Source organism: Alligator mississippiensis, chromosome 1 (genome assembly GCF_030867095.1).
Source record: "Alligator mississippiensis isolate rAllMis1 chromosome 1, rAllMis1, whole genome shotgun sequence".
Taxonomy (NCBI): domain Eukaryota; kingdom Metazoa; phylum Chordata; order Crocodylia; family Alligatoridae; genus Alligator; species Alligator mississippiensis.
In genome coordinates this window covers 443199174-443222975 of record NC_081824.1, presented here as the reverse complement: position 1 = coordinate 443222975, position 23802 = coordinate 443199174, and the positions used below count along the sequence as shown (strand labels likewise).

The window sequence follows — 23802 nt, the reverse complement described above, 5'->3', positions numbered from 1 at the left end:
AGGATGAGATGTGGTTTTTGGGGAGTGAGGGGTGTCTCTTTTATCCTGATATTCTAGTTTCCTTTCAAGTTGTTTCGGTTCTCATGTTGCTCTCCTGTTTTTAACCTATTCTTTTTTTCAGGCAAGCTGTCCTGAGCCTTTGTTAGGAAGGCTGCATATTAATCAATCAATCAATCAACGAAGCAAACAAACAATGAAACAGATAACCAGCTGAAGAATTCAGGAACAAGTGCCCACACAAATTTCTGTGGCATGAAATGGTGAAGTTGGACTAAGCTAGAGTATGCAATGAATAGAGGAGTGGAATCACATATCATTGATTTATGCAATTAATATTAGTGTTAGCAGTTCAATTTTTGAAGCTGCAGTAATTTTGTAGTTTAGATTTGGAAATAGTAGAGGTAGTAGAGATAACTTCATTAGATATTATGAAATTACAGGTCATGGCTGGGTGATAAAGAAAATGTAATCATGCTAAGGGGCCCTTTATTAGACTGTTTTAATATGTTTGGTTCTTAATCCTGCCATCATACTCTAGGAATGAGACACAGATTGACCTTTGCCTAGTGAAGTCAATTACTAGTCTGCAAAGCAGGTGAAATGCTTCCATCCTAATTTGCACAGGTGTAAGTGAGGTTCAGGAAAAAAGAAATCCTAAATCACCAAGGCTTCCGTGGCATCTCTCAGACTATTCTGTAGCAGCCTTCCATAATGAAGCTCTGAAGGAAGATATTGGATTTCCAAGATTAGGGGTTGCCAACATATGGCCCATGTCAGTGGTGGCCTTAGGGTTGTTGGGGCCATGGGCAAGAAAGTCATTTGGGGCCCCTTAGAGGTATGTACTCAGGTAAATATTAACCCACCACAGTTTTATCATGGATCTTTTTAATATTCTTTGGGGGAATTAGATAAATAGTTGAGGGTTAAAATGCAAATAAAGCCACTTCCTTGCAAAAACTTCCCCCCTGTCCCCCCCCCCCCCAAATTTGGGCCCCCTAAAGTGTGGGGCCCCAGGAGGATGTCTGGTTTGCCCTCCCCTAAGGCCACTACTACCCATGTACAAGATCTGCCCTGCAGAGACACTGGATCTGACCCATAGAGCAAGAGGGTTTTGACTCTGCCTGTACACATGCTGGAGCTGTGCAGTGAGGGGCCAGGCAGCTGGAAGCCGTACTTGTGACACTGCCACTTTTTCCTGCCCACCTCATCACCCACTCCCCACACCCCAGTTGGGGGGTGGGGGAAGCGAGGACATAGCTTCCAGTTGCCCAGCCCTGACTCAGTTCCCCACCAGCTAGAAGCTGTACCTGTGCTGCAAGCAGAGCCAGCCTTAGGGAAAATGGCACCCTGGGTGAACTTGCATTTTGCTGTGCCCCATCTCCCACCTCACACCAGGGAGAGCAGCAGCAGCCCCGAGTATAAGGTGCGAGGGGCAGTGTCCATGTGGAATGGCTCCCCCTTAATCTCAAAGCCCAGCAAGAAGCACTTGAGACCCACACCCGTGGTGCTGAGTGCACAGGTGAGCGGGAGACAGCTGGAGAGTGTGGTGCAGGCTCCCCAGACATCCCACTTCATCCTCTGCTGCACCCCACCTCCCTGCTGGCCTCGCTGCTACTGCTTCCCTCTGCTGCCAGCCCATCCTCATCCACCTGCATCTTCTTTGGTAGCAGCCCTTCCTAGCAAGGTGGCTACTGCCTAGGCATGGTGGGGAGAGCACTGGGAACTTTTGGGAAGCACCGCTGCTCTGCAGGCAGCTGCCAGCCACAGTAAGCCAGGGTGGGTCAGCTTGGGTACCACTGGGTACCCTACCTCCACTCCAACTGCCTCCTCTCCTCTGCCTGCCCACCTTTATTGCTGCTGCCAGAAGGCAATTCATTATTGATGGCAGCTGCCTAGATCCTGCTGGAGGCAAGGGAGGCTCACAGACCATGGAGATAGGATGGAGAGAGGGAGGGGGACAGCTTCCCTCTGCTTCACTGCCCTCCTCAGGAGGGGCACCAGGCCAGCTTGGGAGCAGCCAGGGGGAGCCACAAGAGCTCCCTGGAGAAAGGTGGCAGTGTATATGGATGTGGCACCCCTCTGACCACAGTGCCCTGGGCGGTTGCCTATCTTTTCCACCCCCAAGACTGGCTCTGGCTGCAACTGGGGAGTGGAGAGAAGTGGGGATGACATGGGTACAGTTACCAGCTGCCCAGCCCAGCTGGCTGCTACACCCAAGATCAAGCCAGAGAGTGGGGGACTAGGAGAAGTGGCAGTGTCACAGCTTTCACCTGTGTGGTGGAACTGAGTGAAGTGGCAGCAGAGTCTAGCCTTAGTGCAGGCATAGGCAACTCTCCTCTCCAGCACCTCCCCCCCCACTGATATACTAAAGCCACTTTTCAGCCCACAATTTAGGAAGACTGCCAGCCCCTGCCCTTAATTGAAAGTTGTCTTCCAGGCAGGGTAAGGGCAGTTATTTGACCAATTAAATAAGAAAAGAGGTCTTGGATAAAAAATAAGATTGCTTTGGGTACAAGAAAAGTCCTTGTTTTAAAGCAAGCCATCTTAGATTTTTTTTGCTTTTCACTATGGAAGTTGCTTTGTTTAATTTCCAGTATCCAAGCCCCAACTTTATCCAATAACTCAGTCACTTTTAAGGAATGTTGTATTTTGCAATCTTAAACAAAGAAATTAAACAGAGATTCCAGCAATGTTTCTAGAATATGAATGAATTGGTAAAACTAATAACAGGTATGTCCATCCATACCCCTGCAGAGCCCCCTGAAGTTCACTCTGGGACAAAGACCTTCAAAATGCCAACAGTTATTATTAGGACATTTAGTCTCATTCAGTCTCATCCATTGAGCTGGTACAGTGTCAGCCAGGCCTTTCCCCCACCCCCAGCTTGCCATGACTTCTTACTCTCCAGTTCTAAGACATACTTGCTTGTAGCAGGCTTTCTGCTACAAATATGCAGCTATTATTCAGAAGGCAGAGTAACATTACTTTTAGTTATGTAGTCCAGCAACTTCAGATTCATATTTAAAGTGAAAATATATTAAAGAGCAGACAGCCTCTAGAGTAGTGATTAAACAGTGTAGTGCGAGATCTTTTAGGAGTGCTGCTGCTGCAGGATGCTATGCAATATTAGCACTGTTAGATGTGCAATATGATTCATATGATACACCCAGAGATTTTCTATTGCAGTCCACAGCATCAAGGACATTCTGACCTGTTGCGGTATTTTGCTGCAAATTGCTATATTATTTTTCTGTAGCCAAAAAGGTAGTTCAGTTTTTGAAATAGGGTTCTGCTAAATTCAGAAAAGTTATGGAGGGGCGAGTTTGTTCTAAAAAGTTTCAGAACCACTGGTTTAAAACAGTAGCTTAAAAAGTAGAAGTTACCTTTTTTTTTAAACTCTCTTCACCTGAATACCACCCTCTTCCCCACCCAGGAACTGACTTGATTTTGACCAGTTTCTTGGACAAATCAATATGAAAAGAAGAACCCATCTTTAAAAGAGCTAAAAGAAATTCAGAAGCTTTGTAAATAACTGCTTGAGTGATTTTTTTTTTTCTATGCTCCTATTAATATTTCCTGTACTATTTGGGTACAGAACTTATCTTGAATACTTGATTACTTTGAGTGGGCTAACAGTAATGCCTCAGTGTTCTTGTCCCTATAATCCCACACTCCCAACTCTCTCAAGGGAAGAAAACAGTTTTTAGATGATGGAATGATGCCACAAAAATGTACAATCTTCCCATGAGAAGGAAATAAAGATACAAGGAAGAATGAGGCAATTAGGCTGTATTTTAAAATAGTTACCCCTCCTCCCCTGGAAGAGATACCTACAGTATCCATACAGCCCTATGTTAGCTACTTAGAGAAAAAAAAAAAGAGTACTAAAAAGGTACCCCTACAAGCTCAGAGTCGATAAGCAATCAAAATTCTCTTAGCCCAATGAAAATATTGAATCAAGGATAATACTGTTGACTGGGAAACAGCAAAATGTTTTAGCTCATTTTAAAAACAGTGGGGAAAAACATGATTGAGGCAGCCACAGTATCACTGGTGTGAACTCAGTGACACACACCACTTTGGAACAAGTTTGGAGATGAGATATAGAAAAAATGCATAAAGCAAGGTACCATATGCTATGAAAAAGTGTTTCACCGTCCAGTACATCCCCACACAGCTGAGTGTGACATTAAACTACTACCCTTATCTGGTAACATCTGTCTCTTCCATGACACAGCCCTCCAGACAAGGTAATGTTTAATTTCATGTCTTCAAACAGTAGCCACAGTTTCAGGACACAAATACTCTCCTGTTTCACATTGTTTCTAAACATGCATGACACTCTTAATACTCCTTTTCTCATTTTAGGGGCCTGAGACCCAAAGCTTCTTCCTGGGATCTTTTAAGAGCAATCTTCCCTCTCCCGCCCAAAGAGAGAGATCCCCTAAAAACAGTTTCTGACTTTTTTTTTTTTTTGGTAAAACTGTAAGCCATTTGGTTAGGTAAAAGCTGAAGATCATGCTTTCTTCACACAATTTCTTTCCCCCTCAACCTCCTCCATCCCCCAAAAAACCTAACAGTTACCTGATCAGCATCCTCTGGGTGTGGTTCTAAGTGATCTTTCACACTCTTGGTAACCTTTTCTCTGCTGGCACAGGTGTAAAGAGAGCTTAAAACATGGAAAGGAAGAAGGATCCAAAGAAAGATGAGAGCCATGCAGCATGTTCCAAGCTTGTTCCAACCCCGGAGGCCTTAGCACTTCCAAAGTGGGGTGGACAGTACAGATGTGTGTGTATTGAGGGAATGTGGAAAGGCAGCTGAAGAAAGTGATTTTTTTCCAAGGGTAATTTTGGCAGGAGGCAGTTGGGGACAGTAGTGCCTTGTCTATGCTAAAGTACCACTGTTTTTGCAGTGGCAGATTAGGATGGGGGTGGGGATGCCCCGGTGCATTGTACCCTGCTTTGATTCCTGTTCCACCCAAAGTTTAAAATCATCTGCCTGGCAGGAGCATTTGCAGTCAGGCAACAGTGAGGAAGACCATTGAACTCATGGCTCATTATAACCTACCCCCCTCCCTTCTAAACTCTTCAGTCCACAGGTGTTAATGGCCCTCTCTCTTCTTTTTAATGGTCTTGATGTTCCACCAATCAAGCTATTTTTTGTTTTGCTGTCTGTTAGCTGTTCCTGGTAAGGAAGGTCCTATTTTACAGCCCTGCAGATTTTCTTTTTTAACTCATTCCAATGAAGTTACAGCTGTTTTCCCTTCAATCTTTTACTGAATAATACAGCCCTGGGCCCCTAGCATCTTAGTAAAACTTCTAGTTTATTTTTTAATGGGAGAAAAACTGTTGTGTAATCTGTGATGATGCACCTCACCCTGTGCACCCCTTTTTCACAAGTCTAGATCCACCCATGTTTCTATAAACACTTTGCACTGATTTTCCGCAGGGCCAAATGTCATAGACATGAGTTCATGCAACAGTTTTCCCCCTTTTACCCCCCGAAACCTGCATGCATTAGGTTCATGTGCCCACAGCACATGCATGGCACCAGTGCACCAGCGCAGTTCTGCCATGCATGGGCCTCCTCGTGCTTGTTGAGACAAACCCCTTGGCATGAATGACACATGCCCCTGGAGGCTGGGGGGGCAGGGCGACTGCCTGCAGGCCCGGCGGCGCAGTCGGCAGCAGGGTTGTGGTGGCAAGCAGGGAGCTCCTGCAGGCAGCTGTGATGGTGTTGGCAGCAGGGAGCACCTGCAGGTGGCTGCGGCGGTGTCTGTGGCAGGGAGGGGTGGCAAGCACCGACCAGCCGTCAGCAACCACCCGCAGACGCCACCAGTAGCGTTGACAGCGGCCAGTGGAAATTGGGGACTGCTTGCAAATGCCGCCAGTGGTGTCAGTGGCGAGCGACTATCGCCCCTGCACCATCGGTGGCACTTTTCGCAGGGGGTGCACTACCAATCTCGGGCTGCATGTGCACCCACAAGCCGCCAATGCCCATTGGATGCTTAGCAATACCGGTTCCTCCGACTGCCGCGGCCCGCTCCAGTGTTGGCCTCTCCAGTTGTGGCAGGGATGGCTCAAAGGTCGGCCCCACGCAGTGTCCTAGCAGCGAAGTTTGGTGCCTGGGGCAAAGGCTTGCCCTGTGCACAGATCCGGGGGGTGCACGCAGTGACGGGGGCAGCCCTGCCCAAACGAGCTGCTCTGCAGCGCCTGTTGATGCCCCTCGCCCTTCCCATGCTGCAGCACTGACCCCTTCTCCTGCCCTTGCCCGGCATTGCCCCCTGCTTTCCCCGCTTCTCCAAGCCCTGGGGTCGCGCTGCCCAGACCGACTCGTGCACCGGCGGCTGCCCAGGCTCCGGCCGTGCTGGGCCGGCCGGGGCGGGGACTGCGGGCCGGGCCGGGCCGGGAGGAGGGGCTGCACGGCCGGCGCTGGGGCGGCTCAGCCTGGAGTGAAGGCGGAGAGGGCGGGGAGCTGCCGGAAGCGTCCCCGCCGCCGCCGCTGCAGCCCGCGATGCCCCGGGGTAACAATGTAACCAGGTGACAGCGACGTGGGAGCGCCGCCCGCCCGCAGCCGCCACCCGCCCGCCCGCAGCCGCCGCCCGCGCCCAGTCCGAGCCGAGCCGAGCCGCGCCGGCCATGGGGCTGCCCACCCTGGAGTTCAGCGACTCCTACTTGGACAGCCCGGACTTCAGGGACCGCCTGAAATGCCACGAGATCGAGCTGGAGCGGACCAACAAGTTCATCAAGGAGCTCATCAAGGACGGCAGCCTGCTCATCGGGGCCCTGCGGAGTGAGTGCGGGTAGCGGCGACGGGACGGGACGGGACGGGGCGGGAGGGGGAAGCCTCTTTTGTTTGAATGGCCGCCGGGAAAGGGCTCCCCCGCCGGCAGCCGCAATTGCAAAGTTTGGCTTAAGTTTTTGCCTCCCCTCCTCTTCCTCTTCCTCTGCGGGGGCTGCCTCCCGGCCACGCGGGGCTCGGGGGTGCCCGGCTCCCCGCGGGGGTCGCGGGCCGAGGCACAGACCCGTGGGGTTGGGAGGGAGCTCGGCAGGCCATCGGGCAGGGCCAGCCCCAAGGAGATCATCCTCCAGCCGGATCTGAAAGCCCTCCGAGGATGGAGATTCTCTGGGAGGCTCTGCCCGTGCTTTGCTCCCCTCCCAGTGAGAGAGGGGTTTTCCTGATGTCTGGTCGCAACTTCCCTTGCTGCAGCTTGAGGCCATAGTAGCTTGTTCTGTCATTTGCCACCGCGGGGAACAGTCCGGCTCCATCCTCCTTCAAACCCCGCTTCAGGGAGTTGAAGGCTGCTATTAAATCCCCCCTCAGTCTTCTCTTCTGCAGACTGAAGGACCGGTCCCCTCAGCCTGTCCTCAGAAGTCATGTCCCTCGGCCCCCTCACCTTCGTTGCCCTCTGCTGCACCCCGTCCCGCTTGTCCACATCCTTCCTGTAGTGGGGAGCCCAAAACAGGACACGCACTCCAGGCACGGGCTCACCAGTGCCCACCCTGGACTCCAGTGACTCCTACCTGGACAAAAATTGGACTTTACAGATCTTATGGGCTAAACAGTTAACATATTCAGTTGGAGCAAATGCCTATTTCCTTTTCTCAATAATTGCATGTTCATTAACTGACTGGTAGGCTGATGAGGTTTAAAGAATAAAAGTACACTTCTGTGTTATATGGCCAAAGCAAGAAATTTGAATTCAAACATATGTGAGAGAGTTGCTCTGCTTTCTGGGTTTTGTTGATTACCTTTTAATTTTGCTCTGAATAACCTGAATTTGTAGGGTTTTGGTTTTTTTTTTTTAACTTGAACATAATTTAGCATGGAAAACAGTAAAAGGAAAATATAAAAAGTTTCTCATTTACTTGACTTCAGGTAATTTGTATGACTTCTCTTTTTTGTGTGTTGAAGTCTGCTCTGAATATATGTTTGGAAAAGGGGCGCTTTACATTTGCACTTTGGTTCTAATAAACTTTATTAACAATATTACTATCCTCAACTAACTCTTTGTTTTTTTTCTAGCTCTCCTGGTCATCTTGTTGTTGGTTAGTCAGATTAGGTGATCCCCGATGTGTTGGCAAGAAGTACTCCCTGACCATAGGCTAACTATACTGTACAATTTACTGGGCTGTTACTTTATTGTTAAATGTGTTGCTTCATATTGGGTTGACTTTGTATGTCAAATTACAAGATCTATATTTTGAAATGATTATTCGTGGCTGAAAAAAATAAACAGTAGCAGCATCACTGATTCATGCAGTGAGCAGGTGTTACTAGCTTTCTATACATCTGTATTGGTGAACCTCACTTGTAGTTGGAACAGGATGCTTCATCGTTATGTTGCATGTGGGCAACAGAATGGTTGACAACTATGACTTCTCATTATAAGCAAGTTTTCATAGGCAGGCAGAGTTCTTTGGGTAGATGTGATATTTTTTTATTAGACCAACTAAATAGTTGGAAAAAAAGTTATATGCAAGCTTTAGGGCAAAAACACCCTTCTTCAGGCATTGGGAGACTTTTGCTGTTCTGAGATCTCCAAGGTAGAAAAGAAGCTTGGGTAAAGGGATGATGCAAATGAGCTGGGAAGATGCAAAAGAGCTAAAGTTTGGAAGACAAAAGGTAGAAAAGGGTGAATGCTAAAAGCGGGGCTACCTGATGTGTCAGATGTCAGGCAGGCATGTGTCATAAATCCAATATCTATATTCAGTCCATGATTGTTTGTATCCAGTAGATTTATGACGTGAAATTCATGGGCTTGTCTACAAAAGGTTTTGTAAGTTCCTTTTGAGGATTAGAACTGAGAAATCAGGGAGAGAGTGATTGTCTTGTGAGAAGTGTGCACCCATAGGTAGTTGGATATTTTTGTCTTTGATGGACAGCCTTTTAGAGGAAGGCCTGCATTCCTTCACACTTTTCCCCTCCCCTCCTATCTGTACCCTTTGTCTTCCAGACTTCCACTCCTTTGCAAGTTCCCAGACATCTCTTTACCCCAGCTTCTTTTCTACCCTGAAGATCTCAGAACAAAAGCAGTCTCTCTATGCCGGAGGAAGGGTGTTTGTGCCCGAAAGCTTGCAAAGAACTTTTTTCACCTATTTAGTTGGTCTATAAAAGATATTACATCTACCCAAAGGACCTTGCCTGCTTGTCTCCTTAGACCAACAGGCTACAACCAACAACCCTGCAGAGTTTACATAAGTCATTTACATAAATGAAACAACTTTGGTGCTAAACCTAAATGAATCTGCAGTGCGTGGCTGCTGTGGGGATACGTTTGGATCTTATCAGTTAATTTTGTGCAAATGCTAGTTGAATTACTGGTATGCTTCCTACACCGTGTCCCTGAAGTGCACATCCTCAGAATATGAGGTCATGCTTTACATGGACAAATGTGCTTGCTATATAGCCTGAAGCTTCATGCTACATTTTTTTAGATTACCTGAAGCAAAAATATGACTACTCCTTTTATTAGTTGACTTTGGATTCGGGTCTTATCTTTAAAAGAGTAGATTTTAAAGAAATCACAAATTAAGCCCCCAAATGCTTTAAAATTGATAGCAGAAACTGTATGTGTATTGCAGGCTTATAACGGCTCTCCTTATTCTGTAGCATTGACACAATGATATAAGTGAAAATACTGGATACGTCTTAGCTGACAAAACAGCTTCCGAGGAATGATGAAACTAGTCCAGAAGAGAGAAAATGAGAAGTTCAGAGAAGCTCAACCCCCGCCTCCTTGAGCGCATACAAATATTCTTACCATTGGCTAGCGTATGGATTTAGCACTTCTTTGAACTAGACTAACTTTTATAATCAAACTTGGAATTCATTGTGTTGCTTTTTGTTTAAAGAAATTCAAAACCAAACTAAACAGAAAGTTTCCAAGTTTCTTTACACAGAGTTTGCAGGTGGAGATGAATGTATTTAGAGCACTGTTTAGATGTGACAATTTAGCCCTGATCCTGTAAAAACTTACATGTATTAAATGTTACATATGTGAGTAACGCTGTTAAACCTACATACTTAAATGCTTGATGGGCTGAGATTTTTATCCTTACCTATATTCAGTTCTTTGCCTTTCTGTGGAAAAAAATAAACAGTTCTATGAGGGGTAATTAACACCTGGCCTGAAAGTCCTCTTTAGCTTAATTTGCCTCAATTCAACCTTTGCTCCTTGTTTGACATAACAGCTGTCTTAGTGTCTATAGGCTGTTCAAAGCTAAGTTCTTTCTCCTGTAGGAAGTATTACTCTTCTTCCAGTGTAGTTGAGACTGTTTTGTAGGTACTTTACTTACAGAAATGGAGTTGTGGTAATCTCTGTCAGGGTGATTGGGGAAATTTCTATATTTTTATTACTGAGTACAGAAAAGGAGACGTTCCTAATGACATGGGTGGATTTAGGCTCAGAGAAGAGCTGCAAAATCAGTACTTAAAACTATGAAATGTAATAGCAGTTTATGGTAGCTAAAGTTTCCATGTGGAAAAAATATTCTCCTGCAAAGTGTTTTTGACTTGCTTACCTGCTATAACTACTCTGAATCAGTTTTAAAATGAATGCACCATTAAAGTTATGCAAGGCTGTTTTGATGATTAGATTTTCTAACTAAAACTTCTGAGTAAATAATTAATTCAATGGACTTTTGTAATTTGGTCTTTCAAACTTTAACAGCCTGTTAAATTGGAGAGAACTGGCATGTTCACTTACCATATCTGACTCTTTTCTTTCTTTGTTTTGTTTTTTTTAGATGACAAATCCTGTAAAACTATTCTCAAAAAATTGTTTACAGGTTAAACCAAGTGGAACTCGTCCAGTTTGGACTGAATGAGTTTCTGTGATTGTTCGTGCAGGTTTCTTGCAGTTAGTTTAGAATCAAATTGATTTTAAAACATTTTACAATGTTTTTATGGTCTTGTGGCTCTTTCTGGGCATCTCTTCTAGCAATGTTAAAACTATAGAGCCTACTGAAATGTGCTGGTACTGGCAGTGGCAACAGCTCCTGCCTGGCCCCAAAGTCCAGCAGTAACTTTCAGGTTGGATTGTCTACCTGGTCTCTATTCTTAATAAAGTAACACATTCTGAGATGTAGTTTGAATGGAAAATGTTATAAATTGAAGTTGTTTTATAATGTAAAGGCCCATAACAGGTCTGGTAAAGCAAACACATATTGTATTAAACAACACATGCAACTAACTTGAATAAGAAACAATTCATCCCTTCCAATCCTTCACTGCCTCTTTCTAGTGGCCACCACCTATTTTGTAACTTCTTTTAGTTTCAAGTTCTTGCAGCCAGACACTTGGGGCTAGATTCAGGCTTAGTTTAAATGGAACAACTTAAATGGATTTCTACTTGAATTAAATCGTGTTGTGCCTTTTTAAATGGTTCCTAAATGCCACCTTATCTCTAAGATGTCGTGCACATCTGTGCTACAGCAACTGTTATGTAGGCAACAAACTCATAAATGCTGTGAGAGTGGCTATTATTTTCTTCCTTTTTTGGGGGGGGGGGGGAACTGCCTTTTTATCAATAGCAGAACTAATAGGCAATATAAGACAATAAATAGTCTACGTTAAAATAGTCAGCAGCATTGTAGATAGAGATGTAACCTGGGAAGGACTGGCACTTTTTCAGAAGGATTCTGATTTTGTTTGACTCAAATTTTATATGTCCTCTACTCTCACCTCTATGCCTCCAAACTGATGATGATGTGATTGCTATCTCTCTTGGGAATTTTTTTTATTGTTAAAAAATGTGTGTGTTTTTACAGTGATTTGTATTTTCCAGTATGCGATCATACGAAGGTGGATCATGCCAAGATAGCTTTTTAAAAATGTCTTTTCCAGGTTATTGAAGCAGCAGTAAAAGATTTCAGTAAATTTTAAGCTCCTGGCTTTTGGTAGCAGTCAGCCTTATTTTTATTAGTTTTAGTTGAAAGCAAATCACTGATTCCTAGAATTCCATAGCACGCATATTATGGCAATCAGATAGCAACTTTGACTTATTTTTAGTTGTTTGAAAGATTTGTGTATGATTACTGTTGGTAAAATTTGGAGTTATACTTACTGAAGTTTTAAAGGGTTGCCCTAGTGAGTTATTAAAAAAAAATGTAGTTTGTTGCCACCAATTGGAGGAGAAGGGAGGTGGTGAACATCCAAAGAGAGTGGCCACAGATTAACTTGCTTGCCTTCCGTAGGATATTATACTTCTCTGCTGTCTACTCCAGAAGTATTGAGGTTGTGGTATTTATATTGCTACTCCAAAGAAGTGAGCTAGATGCTTCAGTGTTAGGTGTTTATGCTGTTCTGTTTCTGGGTAGATTCTCTTGCTGATAATAAGTAGATAACACAGTGAAATATGAGCCTAGCTTTCAGCATCACAAAGTGACCTGTCAGTCCTCAGCCTTTTGCACAAATATATATTTTTAGACTAAAGACAGAAAATCATTGCCACCGGTCCTAAAAAATTAGTTTATAGGAACTTGAGGGTTACTCCTTATATCTTCACATGTTGAAATCTGCTCTCTGGTATCTAGGTTCAAGCACCTACTTTGAATGCCTTCAAGAGAAATTTGGATGTTTATCTTGCTGGGATCCTATGACCCCTGCTGACTTCCTGCCCCTGGGGCAGGGGGCTGGACTCGATGATCTTCCAAGGTCCCTTCCAGCCCTAATATCTTTGAAATCTATGAAAGCTTTAAGTAAAAATATTGTGAATATATATAGTGATATGCAGTTATTTGCCATGACCTGAGCATCTTCTGGTTCAAGGTGAACCATCAGATGCTGTGGCCCAGAGTCTCTTGAGAATGAATTTTTCTGCTGAAGATCAGGGGACCTGACTTTATAAAAGTCTGTGGACTGTGCTAATGTGGTAATGAGTATCTTGGTGATTTAAATTCTGATATAAGAGTTCTTTAAAGATTTCCTGTAGTTGGATAATTTCAGGGATATTCTTATTAATTAAAAACAAATAACTTCGGGGCTCAAATACCAGGATATTGAATGCTATGTAAGATCTTACATTCTGAAAAGCAAAACTGACGCTGCTGAAAAAAACAAATGTAATCCAATTTCTATAACCAAGAGCTTCAAGTATTTATTAATATTTAAAGTGACTTTAGAAAGGTCAAATTTAATTTGATTTTTAATGGTTCTGTTGATTGTTTTTGTCTACTACATGCTTCACTTGCTATAAGTTAGATAAATGATTCTAGTAATAAAAAGCTAGCTATTCCATGAATATTGTCTTTATAACAATGGAAAATATGACTTTGCAGTCACTGAATTTGCACAGAATCTCTTGAGGTTTTGTGGATGCAAGGAGAAATACTGTAACAATTTGCAGTTTCCTATAACAAGCCTTGGTTGACTTTTGAGTTTGCCTGCCCTCTGCAAAATAGGTTTACCATTATCAAAAATAAGGGGGGGGGGGATTCTATTTTTTCCATTGAATTGATTTGTAAAACAGCATTTTTCCTTTCCTTTTCAAAACTATTTAGAAAGACAAGCCATTAAGACTGTAGGAAGAAAATACACATTTGGGAATTAAATGTATAGTCATAAGAAAAAAAAATTGTGTAAAAGAAATGAAGCTGCTTCTGTACTGGTTTTTCGTAGCTGTCATTTTCCAGAGGAATGAACTGAAACAGTATTTTGGGATTATTCCACTTATGCATAGTGCTACGTATTTCTCAGAGGTAGGAGGTGGGAGCGGCAGAATGCCACGTGTCTATAAACCATAGCTGTGGACCTAAAGCTACAGGCTAATAGGTATGGAAGAGAGAGAGACTTCTAAGACATTCTGATACTAATGTTTTTGTCTAAACTTCATTTCATTTTCTGTTCCTGAAATTTGCATATTGTCTGCAAAATGTTAATAGCCTTTCATGGGGAAAATGTTAGTTTTCCAGTATATTTTTTTACCAGTAGACCTGTTTTTAGGAAGCAGCCACAATTTAGTTTTTGACACAGAAGATCACTGGCTTTTTATTAATTACTATATTTTCTTGAATATAAGATAAGAATTCCCACCCCCCATCACCATGGTTTTTCCCTGCTAAAAGCTCCTCATTTTACCTTTGCATACAAGAAAACTCATTAGATTCATTGTCTATCATTAAACTGCTGACAAAGGCAGCACGTGCTCAGTAATGGAAACCAACTATGAAGTTGATTAAATGCAGCCAAACACTGAACGTGACCATAAAACACATGGCCCATATTGAGAAAACATACTGATAGGAACCTGTTCTTGTGTGTATGTGGGGGGGGGGTCCTTTAAAAACAAACAAACAAAACCAGCAGACGGGGTGGAGTGGGCTGCCACTGCAGGCCAGGGCTCAGACAGTGCCGGGCTCTTCCCAGAGGAGGGGTTGGGCCAGGCTGCACTTGGGGTGGGCGGTGTCATCGCTGGGAGGGAGGTTGGGAGGGGACAGTGGTGAATTTTGGAGTGGCTACAGCCCTTCCCGTAGTCCCTGTGCCAGCAGCACTGCCACCTGCCCTGAGTGCACCCTGGCACAGCCCCCCAGCCAGAAAGAGCTCTATGCCACTGTCCCAGGGGAGCGGGGGCACCGGGAGACCCCCGCGGCGGCCAAGGGGTCTGCTTACCTCCCGCAGGGCCGGAAGACCCGAAGAAACTCCACGCGCCGGCGCTGCCAGCGCGGGCCATCAGCCGGGCATTTATCTGGCTGCGGCTGAGCGGCGGGGGCGGGGCACGCCGGCCGGGAGGAACAAAAGGCGGCCCCGCCGAAGCAGCAGGGCGGCTGGAGGGAGAGAGCAGGAGCGCGGAGCTCCAGCGAGCAGGGGATCAGCCGCCACCCGCGGAGTGCGGGACGCCGCCGGATAGAGGCGGAGCAGGCTGCAAGCAGCGCAGCAGAGAGCCCAGAGGGGCAGAGACAGGGGGAGAAGTCAGCCCCAGAGGCGGGGCAGCAGCCGGCGGCGAACTCACCACCCGAGGCAGCGGGAGGCGTAGCAGCTACTCCAAGAGCGGGGCCAGCTGTAGCTGGGGGAGAAGTCACCCCCAGAGGCGGGGCAGCAGCCAGCGGGGAACCCAACACCCGAGGCAGCGCGAGGCGTAGCAGCTACCCTGAGAGCGGGGCCAGCTGTAGCTGGTATTGCGGAGCCGCCGGAGTGGGTAACAGCGGCCGAGACTATTGGGGGAGGCAGAGAGGACGGCTGCCTCCCAAGGAAGGAGGGATCAGGGCAGCGCCCTCCAACTGGGTGAGGCATACCCAGCCCGAAGACAGCCTGTAGGGGCTAGGGTGCCCGAGCCGAGAGAGAGGACAAGACGAGGATGGGTGAGAGGCCAGGACAGGAAGACCTGAGGTGGCGTATGGCCGGGGTGTAGGGGAGGACGGAGCCCCGAGAGTACCTGCGAAGAGGCGTGCCGGCACCAGGGGATACCCCAAGGGAAGACCCCCCACTGAGAGAGTCATTAAAGTCGTGGCAGGCGAGTTCTGGGGTCCCCCTTAATACCAGCCGGGGTAAACCCGGGGGTGTACCAACGAAGCTCGGGGGCACAAGATCCCGAGCCCGGGCTAAGGCGGCGCGCGAGCTCCTAATCGAACGGAGGTGGGTACAGCCACCCTGGTCCCAGCCTGCACTGGCAGCTCACCCTCACCCCATGACTAGATCTGGGGGGCAGATGCTCTCCATGCCTCTCCAGGGGTGCGCACAATGGCGGGAGCTGTCTCCCCCTCCCTGCACCCTCCAGACGAGCTGCTCACAGCTCTGTCCTGTGTCCTGTCCTGGCTGTGCAACACAAGTCCCCGCGCCTGCCCCAGCTCCACTCCCTCCCTCACTGTAGGGCCTCAATCTGCCCTCCCTCCACATGTCGTCCCTACCCTCTCGCCCCTTCTCGCACAACAGACTTACCAGCTGGATCCGGCTGCTCTCTATGCTGCCCGGCTGCATATCAGCAATCAGATTGAAATCGGTTGTTATGGCTTGTTAAAAATTGGCCATTGGTATTGGCCCAAAAAATCTGTATCAGTGCACCCCTAGTAGCACTGTGAGGGGAACTAATTCAAGGCAAACCTTCAAAAATTAGATTCTATATCTATAAAAATTATAACAAATTTATAAACTTTTCCATATATAGAACTTAATTATTGGGGGGTTATCTTGTATTCAAGTAAATTCCAGTTCTCTTCCGTTCTCTCCCAACATCTGTCATCAGCAAATGTTGGATCCTCCTCCTCCTCCTTGTGGGAAGGTCATTTATGAAAATACTGAAGATCATTCCTAAATCTGTCTCCTTGAGGAACTTCCCTTGAGTCCAATATCTGTCCTTTCAGTACTAGCCTACTGTTAACTCTCCTTTAGCCTTGGTTGTCTCAGCTAATTTGCATCCCCTGTAGCTTAATTGATTATTTGTTTGGCACTGTATCAGTTGTTTTATTGAAGTAGTTATAGAGCAGATATCCTAAAAATCTGTTTAAAATTTCTAAAACCTCTTATCAAACTAACCTTGTATCATATCATCCTTGATGAAACCTTCTGTGGATAAATAAGCCCATGCTCCTTCTTATCCCCTGTTCTATTTATGGCTATGTGTTAAATTATTTTTTTCCTTTCAAATTTTGGCTTTTGAGGCCAAACTACTGGGGCTGTATTTAATCTGAAAGATAAACAAATGTAAACCGAGTCACATACATCTATGCAGTCTTCTGAGTATCTGTCTTATTACTTGTTCTTCAGGCCTTTCCTCCTCACAGAAACAAAGAAAAGAAGAAAAGCAAACCCAGTCCCTTGATGTGGGGGAAAAATTGTGATGCTCCCATGATGGAGCATGGTTGAAATTCTCCAAGATGGAATGTCGCTCTCTTTCCCTCTCCAGACTTCTGGCCCTCGGAAGAGAATGCTAGAAACCCAGTCCCTGTCCTTGTCTCTTCTGCCTAGTGTTTGCTGGGGAAATGAGTCAAATTCTTCTTTGGAGTCCTATCAAATGTCTTGTGCTTCATTCTCTTCCTTCCCCACCGCCCCTCAAAAACATGCAATTCAGGAGCATGATTCATTTCAGGAGCATTGCTTGGTAAATAAAACCCCCTCCTTCCTCTAAGTGACACATGCTGTCAATGTGCATCTCCTACTAGGAATCGGACAAAAAGAATGCCTGAATTCAAGATCTTGTCTACACTGGGTAGTTATTTGTCTCGGCTGCATCTGTAGGCTGGCTTTGAGTACAAACCCCTCACATAGAGCAGTGAAGCTGTATTTTTTTCCCAATATAGGACACTAGTTTTAAGCTGGAGCAAGCTGCAGTAGTATAATTGCTGCTTATCAGTAGGGTGACCATATGTCCTGGATTGGCTGAGACAGTTTACAAAATCCAGGACTGTCTCAACATCCCAGCCATTGGAGAAATTGAAGCAAAAGTCCCATACGATGTGAACCCACCTGCACATGCCCAGCTCCTGACTGACTCTATTGGGCAAGCGAATCCTAGCTTGCAGCCCAGCAGAGTTGGCACCAGGGAGCAGCCACCACCACTACTACTCAGAGCCGGGGTGAGGACAGGTCTTTCTTGGGGGGCGGGGGCCTCTTCCCCCCTCCCACCCACCTGGCTGGTGGGGACCTGTGTTTGGGGGAGCAGCTCAAGGCTCTGCCCTGGGACTGTGCCCTGGCCATCTGCTGGCAGTGTGGGGGGATGTGCCCTGTGCCCATTAAGTGTGGTGTGGCAGAGCCCAGGGGGTCCAGCCTCTGTGCATAAGGGATGGAGCCTGGCTTTGGACTCCCTGCTGTCCTGCCCTGCCCCACTCCTGAGAGCCATGTGGTTGGGGGGAGGGGAGGGGGAGGGGGTATCACAATGTCCTACATAACCCCTCTCCTGGGAGATACAGGGTCAGAGTGTGCCCAAAAATACTGCTACTCCCTGGTACCTCCTGGCCTGGTTTTCCTTACCCTGTCTGAGTTTCCCTAAATTATTATGGTTACAGTCTTAAACCAGGGAGTTCATTTCAATCAAGGCCTTGGAGAATGGTCCTTGAATTTTTAGAAAGCTTGTCTGGAACTTGTGTCATTTGTACTTTTTTTCCCTCTCTTACCCCACCTAACTGGCCAGGAGCTTTAGTTCTTTCACTGAAAGGAGGGTGGTACTGATTTATTGATTTGTTTGTTTTATTTTCAGTCAAAAAGTTATTGGTTTAAAGTACTAGTAAAAGAAAACCACCCATGCTTCCCTGGATAAGGCTAAACTGGCTTGTAAATTGATAGAAAGCCTACTGGATCTTGCTGTTTAGAAAAAACCCCAACCTATTTCCAAGCATACAGTTTATATTAAAAATGATAATGATAAAAAGATGGATTGTCTGATGTCTGTTGATGTGCAAGGTGGTCATGCTGCTCTACTATTAAAAATATATGAAAACAAATTTCATGGGATAGCTGGAGGGAAAAACTTGAGTTAGACTTCAGAGCCCATCCTGTGAGGTCTCTAGGTATGCTTCAGGGAGAGAAGCCCCAGAGATTTCTAAAAGGAAGCTTAACTGTAGGAAATGGAAAATCCCTTATTTTTAGGGAGAAGGGAAACAGCAGAGCTAAAATCCAAAACATTTTTATTTTGATATTTACAGGATAATACAGATAATAGCAATTTGTGTAAATCCTTAACTATAACTCAAACAAGTTCATTTGCATGTTTTAGTTTTTATGATTTTATGTCTGGCTTTCATAGCTGTGATGAGGAAAAATAGCGATTTTTTTTTTCATGAATCCTGTCTAGGGAATAACATGTCAGGATGCCAGCTCTCCTCATCTAATGAGATAGGAGGCCTGATCACCATCTCTGGATTAATTAAATATTAATGGGCACAAAAGATATATCCAGAGATGGGCAGTGAACTCCAGGGTTTGTAGTCCTAGCTCTGAACAAATTTGAAATATGGTAAGATCAGTTCCAGAAATGTTGCCCTCCAGTGGTGATGTAGAGAGCTAAGTGGGATTACTTACTAAATTTTGATTGACAATGAAATCACAATTTCTGCAGAATTCCTTGGGAGTATTTTATTTCTTGATCAGTCTTGCATACATATTTGTAGTTTGTAAATGCAGTTTAGTTGAGTGAGAGTTACATATATCATTCTGTGCATCTGCATCTTATTTTAGTCTTCTGGGAAAACCAAAAATAAATATAATTCTTTTTGTGTGAAGAATGTGTGTATAGTTTTTTGGCATTTCTGTTGTAATAGTCTTATAAATTGATGCTAGTATCACAAATTCACTCTAAGTCATATGATTAATAGATTATAAGGGGCTGGAAGGGACCTCGCAAGATCATCGGGTCCAGCCCCCCTGCACCAAGCAGGAAAGACAACTGGGGTCAGGTAACCCCAGCAAGGTGACCGTCCGGTCTCCTCCTGAAGATTTCCAGGGTAGGTGATTGCACCACCTCTGAAGGGAGCTTATTCCACATTCTGGACATCCTAACTGTGAAGATGTTTTTCCTAATGTTGAGCCTGAAATGGTCTTCTAAGAGTTTGTGGCCATTACTCCTGATTTTCCCCAAGGGTGCCCTGGTGAACAGTTGTTTGCTGAGCCCTTGATGTATTCTCCTGATATAGTGGTAAGCTGCTACCAAGTCCCCTCTCAGCCTTCTCTTTTTTAGGCTGAAGAGGCCCAAATCCTTCAGCCTTTCCTCATATGGCTTGCTGTGCAAGTCTCTAATTATATGGGTGGTTCTTCTCCAGACTCTCAAGGTTTTCCACACCCTTGTGGAAGTGTGGCACCCAGAACTAGATGCAGTACTCCAGCTGAGGCCTTACCAATGCTGAGTAAAATGGAAGAATCACTTCCTTGGTTTTGCTTGAGATGCATTGGTTGATGCATGTCAGAGTATTGTTTGCCCTGCTGGCTACAGCATCGCAGTGACAGCTCATGTTCATATTATGGTCTATTACAGGGGTGGGCAAAATACAGCCCGCAGGCCAGATGAGGCCCATAAGGCCATTCTATCCAGCCTGTGGGGCCCCTAAAAAATGTAGAAAATTAATATTTATCTGCCTTTGGTTCCTGTCAAAAAAGCCCAGTGGGCTTCCACAACAGCAGGACCCGCTTGGCTCTGCCCCTCCAGCTGGAAGCCCCAGCTGGGGCTTCTGGCCTGGGAGCACGTGGCTGCCTCAGCGCAGGAAGCTCAAGTATGGTGGGGGGGAGGGCAGGGGAGGACCCTGGGCAGGGAAGGAGCCTGGGGAAAAGTGGCTCGGGGAAAAGCTGAGTGCGGGGGGGGGGTGGAAAAGTGGCCCCTGGCCCGCCACGTGGCTGGCACCCCATGCTGCAGCCACTCGCAGCCCACATGTGCCTGCTCCGGACAGCCCCGTGTGGGCTGCAAGTGGCTGCAGTGGGGAGCGCCAGCCATGGGGCGGGCGAGGAGCTGCTTTTCCCTGGTTTCCTTCCCTGCTTCTTCCTGGCATGGAGGAAAGCAGCTCCTCCCCTGCCCTGTGGCTGGTGCTCCCTCATGCAGCCACTCACAGCCCATGCGGGGCTGTGCAGAGCAGGCACAGGCAGTCCCAGGCAGGCTGCGAGTGGCTGCAGTGCAGGGCACTGGCCACGGGGTGGGGAGGGGTCAGTTTTCCCCACCCTCCCTGCACTCGTCACCACCTTGTAACCCGGCCCCACTGCCAGCCTGGGCCCCGTGCTGGATTCGGGCTCACCCGTCGGGGCTGCGCGTGGCGAAAGCAGCTGTGGTCCCCCCACTTGCTGTGCTGGGCAATGTTTGCTGCTGCTGCCTGCCTGGAGCTCATGTGCTGGGCAGCCCACAGGCAGCGGTGGCAAACGTTGCCCAGCGCGGCAAGCAGGGGGGGCCACAGCTGCTGATGGGCGAGGCCGGAGCCGGCGCAGGGCCTAGACTGGCAGCAGGGCCAGGTAACAAGCTCGTGCTGAATGCAGGGAAAAGGGCCCCTCGCCTGCCCCATGCCCAGTGCCCCGCGCTGTAGCTGCTTACAGCCCATGTGGGGCTGCCTGTGCCTGCTCCAGACAGCCCTGCATGCGCTGCAAGCACCTGCAGCAGGGAGCACCAGCCATGGGGTGGGGGAGGGGCTGCTTTTCCCCGTGCTCAGCACCAGCTTCTTCCACCTGTGTTGGCCCTGGGACATTGGTCTCAAGACATTGGTTCCAAGATGGTGACCAGAGGGCGGAGCACCTGTCAAGGGGCGGGCCTACCCATTTGGCCCTCCACAGCCTGCCAAAACTGGGTAAGCGTCCCTCCCCCCGAAATAATTGCCCGCCCCGGTCTATTATTACGTCCAGGTCCCTTTTAGTCATGGTGCTAATCAGTTTGGTGCCACTGAGCCTGTAAGTGCGTTGGGGATTGTTCATCCCCAGATGGAGCATTTTACACTTCTCAGTGTTGAACTTCATATGGTTCCAATCTGCCCAACTTGCCAGCCTGTTTAAGTCTGCCTGTAGCAGCCATGACCAGTCCACATGTATCAGCCTTCAACCGTGACCACGCTCCCCCATAACTTGGTGTTGTCCACAGACTTGTCCAGTGAGCTCTTTACTCCCACACCCAAATCATTGATAAAGATGTTGAAAAGCACTGAACCAAGCACGGACCCCTGATGGAGACCACCAACCATTTCTCTCCAGGATAATACAGATCCATTCATGACAATTTTCTGGGTCCTACCCCGCAGCCAACTTCCTACCCACCTACCTTCCTACCCACCTGCAGTATAGCATCTCTCTCTCTCTTTCCTCTCATTCTGGCTGCGTACACATATTCAAATAATATGGGACATTTCTCCTGGGTTTGTTTTCCTGATGGAAAAACTTACCCAGAGACCCCTGGATGACATTGGAATATCAAGCTGCTGTGTCCCATACTGCATCACAGGCTCTCTCCCTGCAGCACAATGAGGTGATTATTCAGGGCTCCCTGCTTGGCTAGAGCAGTTGAGTGCAGCCCAAGTAACGTACTGTCTCCCTAGACCTGTTGGATGGCTGAGACCAAAGCAGCTTGGGATGCTGGAGGACTGCGTTTGTCTTGGAAGATATTTGCTTCCCAGGAGAAACTTTCCCAGGAGTGATTTAATACTGGTTGTTCCTTAGTTACTTTTCTCCTGGAGCAGACACTTGCTTTAGGAGAAAAATCCTGAATGTCTCTACATTCATGGTTTCTACTAGGAGAGCACCAATTCTCTCAGTAGAAACTGAATGTCTCTATGTAGTCCCCCCACTCTCTTCCCCTCACTCTCCCTCCTGCCAGCACATTTCTAATAGTTTCTATATTGTGAAGTTACTGTTTGTTTGTATATGTTACATGTGTGCGCGCGTGCGCGCACACACACACACACACACTTTCAGGTTCAAGAGGTCATATAAGCATCATTAATGAAATTTGTGTGGTTTGCAGTCTTAATCTGCCTCTGAATGTTTGTCAGAATGGAGGAGCAAAAAAGCCTGGGCTTATGGGATGGGAAAACTCTAGTCCTGGTGTGGAGAATGAGCATCATTCTCTGGTGATCATGAATTTGCATTGTCGCCCATAGGTTACTGTAATGTTTCAGGGGTTAATCAGTTTAGTTTATCAAAGAGAATTTAGATTAGAATTACGACAGTTTTAACAGTGAGGATGATTAACTTTGAAAAGTTTACCAAGGATTTGGTAGTGCTTTTATGAACAGGTATGTCCCAGCTCAGTTACAGCTATTAGATTTCAAGTAGAAGTTCATTCAGAAAGTCCTGTGACCTATTATACAGGAGGTGAAATCATTCTGGCCTCGAAGTCTATGAATCAAAGAATATCAGGACAACTCTTTTAAAATCATATTACTTGGCGGTGTGCAAACATGGAACCCTCCATCTTGGGGGGGAACTAATGTGACTTAGGCTATTTTTTAATTACACTTCCATTTCTTAAACTGTCCCTGAAGTACTGAGCACTCTTCTGCTTTTCATCCCCATTCTTTGAGACAATGATCCTGAATAACCATTTTTACTTAGGTGCCATTTAAAAAACTGGAGTAATAGTACTGTGAATCTGGCTTTTGATGTAGTGATTTGACACTCCCAGAGGAGCTGGCTGGCATCAGAGCCTGCCAGCACTGTTCAGTTATTGGCACCTTGGTCCCGATGAACATAGCAAGGTACCATATTTCAGTGTTCAGGAAACTGTTAACCCTATGACATGCAAACTGAAGCCCTTCTCATTAATTTGCCCAGGTGACTGAGGGCTGTATTCAGCAAAGCATTTCAGCCTGTGCTTAATTTTAAGCATATTAATATCTCATTGAAATGGGGGCAATCCATGTTTAACATTATGTTAAGTACTTTGTTGAATGTAAAGCCTTGGTTTGGTTCCTTTTTAACCTCTTTGTTCATTCATGATGACTACATGATTTATAGCAGACCACCCAGGTCTCTGATTGCTTCTTTAAAAATCAATTTTTGACTTGCACAAAATAAAATTTTACAACTCCAGTTTTAAATTGCTAGAGTGTGAAGCCAGTCAGCCTGGTGTTCTGAACATTTTTTTTATTCAGTAAAAGGTATGCAAGCCAAGCAACGTTGGCGCTGGTCAATGATAGAATGTAATTTTTTTATTTCAGTGATGTTATGTGTGTGTGCTTAGTATGAGTTGATGTGCTGCATGTAGGTTTGTAAAGAACACAAACTCTAAAGATTGGTAAAGATCCTTTTCAATTAAAACAGTCTCTTTTATTTTTAAGGACAGAAATGCAGGTGACTTATTCTAACTTGACAACTCTACTGACCCAAATCACATGAAACTTTTTTAGTTCACAAAGTCCTGTATTCATCTTTGTTGTAAGGGAAGATGGTCAGCCATTTTTATAACTGGTGTAG

At 46.2% G+C, this 23802-nt stretch overlaps 1 protein-coding gene across 2 annotated transcripts in view; it reads left to right on the top strand.

Moving 5' to 3' along the window:
- The first annotated feature begins 6462 nt into the window (after positions 1-6462).
- Positions 6463-23802, top strand: part of ARHGAP42 (Rho GTPase activating protein 42) — a 338856-nt gene continuing 321516 nt past the window's right edge. The window contains exon 1 of one of the 2 annotated variants that reach the window (XM_019482041.2): positions 6463-6792. In XM_019482041.2, coding sequence (XP_019337586.1) covers positions 6639-6792 — 154 coding nt within the window. In that variant the 5' untranslated portion in view covers positions 6463-6638. The remainder of the gene's footprint in view (positions 6793-23802) is intronic. The other variant, XM_006274137.4, reaches the window with a different exon arrangement.